The 9,821-nt window shown below is 42.1% G+C and overlaps 1 protein-coding gene across 1 annotated transcript; it reads left to right on the top strand.

Annotated features, from left to right (window-relative positions):
* Positions 1-387: 387 nt before the first annotated feature.
* LOC120524433 lies at positions 388-5,803 on the top strand. Its single transcript, XM_039746286.1, has 3 exons — positions 388-477; positions 1,238-1,980; positions 5,346-5,803. Exons 1-3 carry the CDS (start codon positions 388-390, stop codon positions 5,413-5,415), a joined length of 903 nt encoding a protein of 300 aa, XP_039602220.1. The 3' UTR covers positions 5,416-5,803.
* The last annotated feature ends 4,018 nt before the right edge of the window (positions 5,804-9,821 follow it).

Consider the following 9,821-nt stretch of genomic DNA (forward strand, 5'->3'; position numbering starts at 1 on the left):
CGGAGCAATTTGATTGGTCAGTTTTGCTTTGGCGTGATTAGTGATGCGACCAAAGAGGAAGTACGGGTATGAGACGCTTGAGGAGGAGTTAAGACACATATTGAGAATCTCCTTTAAAGACGGAAAATGTAAAACTGGACGGGAGGCGAGAAAGGCGCTTCAAAAATAATGACAAGAAAATGAGAAGCTGACTTGACAATGAGAGCGTTAGTCTTAAAAAGTTCAAACACACTAATACAGAGTAAAGGCGCAAAAGGTAGAAATAGGCAAGACATGGCAAATATTTTTTTATTATTCTATTAACTTGAGAAGTATCATGGCTAGTACGTATTTATATTGCAATAGCGTTGGACAAGTTACATCAGTCAGGGATGAGTCACCAAAAGTATGACCTGGCATGACATCACCAATGGCTGGGGTGCCTATAAAAACGAGGGTATTGCTGCAGACCGGAGACATTATTGGGTGGATCTAGAGGTGGGATAACTGTCAAATCAAATTCAACTTTAGCAAATCATATTGTGCTAATTCAGAATTTCAACGAATGAGATAGTTGTTACTGTATGACAATCAAAAATTCACCTGTACAGTTATCAACGTTTGAAGTTTTCTATCAAGTGTAACTTTAACCTATCGTTTCACAGTTCGTGATCCCTACCTCTTTGTGTTTTTGCTTAAATAACTTGCCATTGCAACTGTGATATAGTGCCTAGTATTAGTTCATGCCAGTAGATGGTGCTGTTTGTTTCATGAATAATTCCAGTTGGCTTTGTTTCTCTTGTTTTATGATCTTGTTGATTATTGTACGTTTGGCGCAATTTATAATACGCAGATTTCAGAAAAATAAACCGATTATTTTCCAAGATATATATCAGAGTGGAATTCACTTCAATACATAATAGAGGCGACGAGGAGTGGATCTCAGTGAGTAATCCGGCGTGGTACTTACTGCAAAAGAATCATAAAATTCGGAAAATAAATAAATAATATATATATATATATATATATATATATATATATATAATGGCATTATTAGGCCACGTTGAGGAGTTTAACATTTCAAATCTGGCCTCATGGGATTCGTATGCAGAGAGACTGAACTTTTTTCTAGAAGCTAACAAAGTAACAGACGCTGACCAGAAGCGTGTAGTGCTGCTGAGTATGATGGGAAGTAAAACATTTGAAATTGTTAGGTCGCTCATCTCCCCCTGCTAAACCAAGTGACAGGTCGTATTAGGAAATTGTAACATTGTTAAAAAATCATTTTGCACCCACCCCTTCAGAAACAGTTCAGCGATTTCATTTTAATAGGAGGAACCAAAAACTAGATGAAAGTATTGCAGCTTACATTGCAGAACTTCGAAGGCTGTCTGAAAACTGCAATTTTGGTAACAGTTTGGATTCCTTGCTGAGAGACAGACTTGTATGCGGGGTCAGAGATGAGACTCTTCAGAGGTGGCTCTTAGCAAAATCAAATTTAACATTTGCCTTAGCTCAGGAAGAAGCACTTGCATATGAGGCTGCATCAGTACACTCAAAAGAAATACAGGAATCATCTATTAAATTGTGCACATCAGAAAGCCATCAGTTGCAAAATAAAACCCCAAAAGCAAAGTCTTATTTCTTACACTCAGACATTTTGGACCCCACTCAAGGAAATTGCAATAGTTGTGGGGGGAATCACAGACGTGACGTTTGCCGTTTCAGAGAAGCTGTATGTCATAAATGTAAGCGCCATTGGCATCTACAGATAGTATGTCACCAGGTGGCTTATCCAGTGAAAGTCAAGCCAGCAAGTGCAAGTTCATCTCATAAAGTAGAACAAAGGGGTGCAGCTGCAGAAAGTTTTGAAGATGGACGTGATACAAGTGTCTATTCTGCAGAAATCATCAACAGTGTGGGAGATTGTACAACCAGACACAAGACATACACTCGTCACATTAGAAGGAGTGCCATGCAGGATGGAAGTGGACTCAGGATGTAAGTATTCCTTAATCTCATTGAGACCTACCACACATTATGGCCAATGAATGCTCCTCCTATTGTACCCTGTGATATTCAACTTGTGGATTATAACAAACAAAATGTGTTGGGTGCCTGCTCAGTCAAGGTACATTATAGGAAGGGCAGGAGTTATTTACGCCTTATTATTGTTAAGGGACAAAAGGCCAGTCTACTTGGTGGAGAGTGGTTTAAACCCTTAGGTATTCTGTTATCAGAAATGCATAGCCTTGCCACAGACCCAATACAGTCAGTCGTGAACGATTTTAGTTGTGTGTTTGAAGACAGCTTGGACAAATTTAAGGGTGCACCAGTTATTTTTCAGTTGGACCCCAATGTAGCACCCATATGTTTAAAACCAAGACCTTTTGCTTTTGCTCTCCGCCCCAAAATAGAAATAGAACTCGACCATCTAGTGAAGCAGGGTGCACTAGTTTCAGTAACTCATCCCATTTGGGCCACTCCTATTGTTCCTGTATTAAAACCAAATGGTGAGGTTCAAATATGTGCTGACTACAAATCCACAATTAACAAGGCATTACAAGAGCACCCATACCAGATTCCATCTATCAATCAAATACTTACTACATTAGCAAAAGGAAAAGTTTTTGCAAAACTAGACCTGGCACAAACGTATCAACAATTGCCAGTGGATGATACAGCTGCAGATGCACAGACCATAATTACTCACAAAGGTGCATTCAGAGCTACTCGCCTGCAGTATGAGGTTTGTATTGCTCCTGGGATTTTTCAGAAATTGATGGACGACCTCCTTTCAGGCTTCCGGGAGTGTTTCCTTATTTTGATGATATTTTAATTGGAGCAGAGACTGTGCAAGCCTTAGCTGAAAAGTTGTATTTAGTACTACAGCGACTTGCAGAGGCTGAAAAAAGACAAATGTGTGTTTGGTGTGCCAAGTGTAGAGTTCCTAGGATTCAGAGATGATGCTGAAGGAATTCATCCAACTACTACAAAAGTAAAAGCGATCCATGAGGCTCCAACACCAAGTAATAAACAGGAGCTGCAAGCATTTCTGGGACTGCTAAACTTTTATCATTCATTTCTAAAAGATAAGGCCACTGTGGCAGAGCTGTGCAGACTGTTGGATAAAAATACCGTTTGGAAATGGTCTGACACCCATGAGAGAGCTTTCAATGAAGTAAAAAAGTTGCTATCATCAGAAAGTATTTTAGTGCATTATGACTTGTAGAAACCACTTAATCTCCACAAATAATTTCACCTTGCATGCTCAGGTGGTCATTACTGTTAAATGCATATGACTATGAACTTCAGTATCATATCAAGGCTCTTGCCAGAAGCTATGTGTGGTGGCCTAAAATGGATGAACAAATAGAACGATGGGTAGCTAGCTTTACTTCATGTCAAACTACACGGCAGGCTCCAGCCAAAACTGTTAGTCAGCCATGGGAGGTAACCAAGAACCCATGGTCTTGACTGCACATTGATTTTGCTGGACCTTATCCATGACAAGCCTTTTTTCTCATTGTTGATTCCTTCTCAAAGTGGTTAGAGGTCAGCCCTGTTTTTGCTGCAACAACAATTGCAGTCATTCAAATATTGAGAAAGTTGTTTGCCACACATGGACTTCCGGATACAGTTGTGTCAGATAATGGTGCACAGTTTACTTCGGATGAGTTCCCGGCATTCTTGGGGCGTAATCTCATAAATCATATCAAGACAGCTCCGTTTCACCCATCGTCAAACGGCCAAGCTGAACGCATGGTGCAAACTACTAAAGACGCACTTAAAAGAATTGTGGTCGGAGACTGGCATCTTAGACTGTCAAAGTTCCTGCAGCAACAGCATGTAACTCCTTGTTCCAGTATGGGATACAGTCCAGCAGAACTATTGATGAACAACAAGCTTAAAACATGCTTAGATCGTCTTCACCCAGAGCTAGCGTCAGATTTGCAAAGAAGGAGTCGCAGTTTTGTAAAGTTACGCACAGTCCAACAAGGCAGTTTAAAGAAGGGAATAGTGTGTTTGCAAGTAATTATGCAACAGGGCCTCGGTGGATGCCAGCAATGGTAGTGAGAGCTATGGGGTCAGTATCTTACGAGGTTAAAACAGATGATGGCCGAATAACTATGAGACACATCGACCAACTTAGAGGTCAAGTAATTAACTCAATGCGCCAAGAGACTGAGAGCCACTTGGAAAATCATGAGGAGCACAATAACACACAGCCAGCTATGCCCCAACAATCAGCTGATAATAATTCCATGACACCTGATCAGATTCAGGAGGAGCCCACTGAAGTTACACCAAATGAGGGCCTGTCAGATGTTGAACTTGAGCGTCCTAAAAGAATAACTCGCCAGCCAGCCTATCTAAAGAATTATGTTATCTAGGGGGGAGGAATGTGATATATTGCCTGTTATTTGTTCATGCCAGTAGATGGTGCTGTTTGTTTCATGAATAATTCCAATAGGCTTTGTTTCTCTTGTTTTATGATCTTGTTGATTATTGTACGTTTGGCGCAATTTATATAATATGCAGAGTTCAGAAAAATAAACTGATTATTTTCCAGGATATATATCAAAGTGGAAATTCACTTCAATACATAATAGCACCAAGTGACAAAACTCCATTAAACGAAAGAAGACAAATAGAAAAAGAACCAGCAGCAGCGACAAAATACCAATTGACAGAAGAAGAAGCAACGAAACTAATTGCTCGTTATTTTTGACAATGGAAGTATGTGTACTTCGAAATGAAAATGTTTGAAATATGCATTTGCACAGTTTTCTTCATATTTTTTAATAACTTTGTTTTGCATGGTTATGTTTGTACCGTGAACTTTTACGTTTGTAATAATAATCATATTCGCTGTAGTAATTAATGCATATTCAGTCCTTGAAGTGGGCCGGCACTAAGCGGTGCCGGGAACTCTTCAAATTCCACAAGCCAAGTTTCACGAGAACTCCTTGACTGCGCATGGAAGACAAAAAAACTTTTACAAGCATCTTGGAAACGTTTGGTTAGTTATTCTGTCGTGAACCATGCTTTTGACAAAGTTCAGATTGACTAGTGGTGCACGATATTACCCTTTCTTTTTCTTTTCAGTTTAGTACCTCATGTTGGAGTTCTTGCAGCAATGTGTCTAAATCGTAACACAAAATATTCTGCCATGTTTTGGTACCGTCAGTTTTAACAAAATTTCAAGGTAGTTTTATGCAGATGATGCATGCCATTTCTAAACTGTTACAAGACTTTCCTGCAATGGGCAGTGCACCACTTAATTGTATGTGACTCAAGAGTGTCGCGATGTACACAGAGCCATTTTAATTTAATTACAAGTGACATTTATATTTTTCTTTCAGCCAGCTTGCTACAAGAATATCTTATGGAAATTGGATGTCAATGAAAAATAAGGTAAACTGCATCTGTTAAACTTGTAATTCATTTGTAGCATCTGTCTTTCACGTGTATCTTTTTTTTCTTTCCTTCTTTTCCTAGGACATCCCTACTGGTTCAGTAGCTTGTCAAATATACATGTTGATGGTATTTGAATATTAACTGTAGGCTTTGTGTAACGTTACATTTATGTTTAGATTGTATAGGATTTCAGTACTTTTTCCTGTTGTCCTCTGTCAATATGCACTTTATCTGACCATGGAAGAACCCTTTGATTTTACTGTCAGTCTTTTAAAGATGCTGATAATAAAAATATGTGTAGTATACTTTTAGCCATGTCATTCATTTAGTGTTCTCCACTATTATTGGCACCACTTGTAAAAATTAGTAAGAAGGTTTAGAAAAAAAAATCCCTGTTTGCTGAAGAGCCGTCATCTTGCACTGAAAAAATAAGAAACATCTGACTTTTAATTGAAACAAAGAAAAACAAAGCTGTCATCAAGAAATCAATATTTTTAAAATGAAAATTTTTACAAGGGGTGCCATTAATAGTGGAGGGCACGTTATATCATTTTTATCTTAGGATGACATGCCAGCCATTAGAAAGTGGTGCTGCTTGCTTCTTCTGGAAAACTGGTAAACATTTAGTATTTCCTTTCTTTATGTAAACAGTTTTACCCATAATTTTATGTGATCAGCTCCTCTGGTCTGGTTTAGTGGGTGCCAAATGACTGGTGCCTTTTCAGAATGCCTTATAGTTGCTGGTACTTGTTCTAAGTGTACCATAACTGAGTGCCTGTGCAATTACCCTGCTTTTGGAGCTGCTCCTTTTGGGATGCTTGGAAAATCTAAGATGACACCTCACATCCAACTAGGGAAAACAGTCAGTTTAAATAAACTTGGAATCCTTCTCTAATAAACATGTCCCTTGCTTTATTCGTCTTTTGCCTTTTTTTTTCTGAGTTTTAAACTGAATGTGTATATTTGATTTAACTATTGATGTAAATAATAAAGGACACTTTGTTATTGTTTAAAATTGATTAAGTTCTGCATATTTGAAATTGTATGTGTATCTATTTTTAGCCAGCTTATGCCATCTGCATTTTTTCTTTAATTTTTAGAACTGCATTGCACAGTTTTATTCCTTTTTTTGCACATTACAAGCAAACATATCTATCCCCATTACATTGTTCTTTTATTTATATACCAGTACAAGCACACTACACATTATACACTTCACTTGAGCAATCATAGTTTTCATACTCTTTCTCTGTATGTTTAGCATTTGTTTGCTTAAAGGTTGATGCACTTGCTGCTTCCTGAACAGCTCTTCTTTTCTCCACCCTAGCGGCCCGCTTCTTCACTTCTTTCATCGGCATCTTTTCGCATTAAAACTGATTAAGTCAGTGTTTGTGTTGCAATTACTTAGTACATTTTCCTTAATTTTTCACTTAAGCTGCCACTTAAGTCTTCAATCTGGCTGAAGAATGATTTAAGATATGAAGAGGTAGGGGAAATGATGGCGAAGGTGGTAAGGATGAGAACGGAGCCCGTACGCATGTGCCACACGGCTGCCCTACTGGCCACTGCTGAGAGTTGATTCTGCTGAGACAGTGAACGCTGTTGTCGTCTTGAACCCTCAGACACCAGATAAAAGTCCAATAATTACATTTATTTGAACTATAATGTGCACAAAGCACCCTCCACTCCACTATATTCATAAAATAATAACAATACACAATAATCAATCCACTCCCAGACGCATTGTCCCTCTGCCACCTGATTCAGCTCCTCCGTCTGGGAACTCTCTCAGTCTTTTATAGTCCATGACCCAGAAGTGCTTCTGAACCCTCAGTCCATGTGACTTCCTAGCACTTCTGGGTCAGATCAAAACTCCTCTTCTTCATCCCGGAAGTACGTCATTTCCCCTGTTGCTGTGACTAAGACGTACTTCCGGGTTATAGGGTAAATAACAGTCCCTGGGCCTCCCTCCAGCGACCCCTGGTGGCCCCGACATTATCCAGCAGGGCTGTACAGGAAAACTCCACAGTCCATGATGCCCTGCTGGAATTTGGGGCATCTCCATGTTGCAGGGAGGGCTCCCTCTGGCGGCCTGGGGGTATTGGCCGGAATGAATGGCCGGCCATAGTCCACAGTACTACCCCCAAGCGAAGAACCATGGTTCAAAATGGCCAGCCACGCCAGGGACGTCTTCATCCAGGAGGTTTCATTGGTCGGGCCTTAGCAACATTCTGAATACTCCCGGGAGAACCTAGGGGGAACATTAAATAAATAATTCATCTTATCCCCTGTCCTCTGAGGACAACTTCGTCATACGTGGCCCGGCCTGCGGCATTCGTAGCACAGCTGCATCATCCCTGTTTGTATGCCTTGGCAAGACTGAAAACACCTCAGAACTTCTGCCGCCGCCCTTTTACCCGCTGAGAAGGGTTCATTGGCCGCCCTTGAGCTTTCAACTCCCTTTTTTATTTTATCAGGAGACCCCTTTGTCTCAGTTGGGATCTCCTTTTTTACTCTGGGGCTTTTCAACAGTTAGAGTCTCTCTATGTGATTAAGAGAGACCCTTTCCAGTCTGCACCTCCTTCGATTTGTTAAATGACCTGGGGCGGCATCTTCAGCACCGCATTGCTACGGGAAACAGCACTTTTCAGCTGCTCTGGCTCGATCTATGCATCCCCCGCCCCCTCGGTCATGGTTTGTGACTCCCTTGTAGGGCTTGCAGTGACATGGCACCCGCTACTAATTAACCTCGGGCCCATGTCACTCTGCGTCCCTCTATTATGTACGCTACGGGGTCTTGCTTACCTGTACTGCCACATTGTTTAATACTGGAGGCAACTGATCCACCGCAGGTATTCATTTACCTTCCTCAAAGGCGTTTCGGCCATCTCCTCCAGTTCCATGATGATTTTCTTGATCGCCTCCAACATCTGTAAAAAACTACTTATGGGCTTGATTAGCTTCTCGAGTTCCCGCAAGTCCACAATGTTATTTAATTCGGCTGAAGGCAGGCTCAATTCATTATTATTCCTACCTACTGGCCAGAAGCCAATGAGCATGCCTGCTCCTGGCATGTGCTCTGACGGGCTTCGCAAAGGCTTCTGGGAACTGGAATTCTCTTTGGCTGAGGACCGGGTCGCCATCTTTGGCGGACTGCGATCTGCCTTTATTATTTTGTCGGCAGACCGACCAGCCATTTCCCGGCCCTCCTTACCTTCTCGCGGGGTGAGTGGTGCTTCGCTCGCCTCCCCCTTCCCCTTCGGAAAGTCCGAGAACATCTCCTTGAGGGAGAAGTCGAAAGCAGCGGGACGCAGACCTTCTCCTTCCCACAATTCACCAGGGAAGGTCTCGTGGTCCTCGCCAACACCTGACATGCAGAAGTCCGTTTCGCTCGTAGGCTAGAACAGGAGCTCATCACTGTCTTCAGGGAATTCTTCTGCCTCCCGCAGGGCCTCTGGGTGATCTTCTCCGAGGTATGTGCACGGGACGAAATAGGTTACTTTAAACAGATTTTCAGTGAAATCCCCGGCACATACCTTATGGCAGTCTTCTGTCTCCGGAAGCTTCTCCCGACCTGTGTAGCTGCTCCGTAGCTCCTCCCGAGTGTTGGCCATGATGAGCATGGCTCTCCCGTTGGCGCTGTCAGTCTGCTTGCCTTTTTTCTTTCCCATGACGTACTTGGACAACAGGGTTTGTGGCGGTTTTTTCTGTGTGTCCTGATGCTGTCCTCTTGGGGTTCTCTGTCCACAGAAATTTGTATTCAGGTCCTCTGCCAAACCGACGGCCAGAGTATCCTGCCAACTACGCCACTGTGACAGATAGGGGGCTCTGTTGTCCCCTTGAACCCTCAGACCAGACCCCAGACACCAGGTAAAAGTCCAAAATTTGGATTTATTATAATAATAATGCGCACAAAGCATCCTCCTCTCCACAATACTCATAAACAATACAATTATTACTCAATAAACAATCCTCCACTCCCAGACGTGTTGCCACCTTTCCACCCAGCTCAGCTCGTTGTCTGGGAGTTCCCAGAGTCCTTTTATAGTTCCTGACCCGGAAGTATTTCCCATCCTTCAGTCCATGATTCCTTATCACTTCCAGGTCAGATAAAAAGTCCTTTTCTTCACCCTGGAAGTACATCACTTCTGCTGTCGCTTTGCCTATGACACACTTCCGGGTTATAGGGCACAAACGACTCTCTGGGCCTCCCTGCAGCGTCCTCTGATGGCCCCTGTGGTATCCAGCAGGGCTGTAGAGGAAAACTCCATCATCCATGATTCCCTGCTGGCATTTGGGGCACCTCCATGCTGCAGGAAAGGCTCGACCTGGTGGCCTGGGGATATTGGCTGGGATGACAAGCCGGCCGCAGACCACAACAGTTTATTTGTCCTTCTCCGCTTTAAGCTCATCTGGAAGAA

Source organism: Polypterus senegalus, chromosome 2, assembly GCF_016835505.1.
Source record: "Polypterus senegalus isolate Bchr_013 chromosome 2, ASM1683550v1, whole genome shotgun sequence".
NCBI classification, from domain to species: domain Eukaryota; kingdom Metazoa; phylum Chordata; class Cladistia; order Polypteriformes; family Polypteridae; genus Polypterus; species Polypterus senegalus.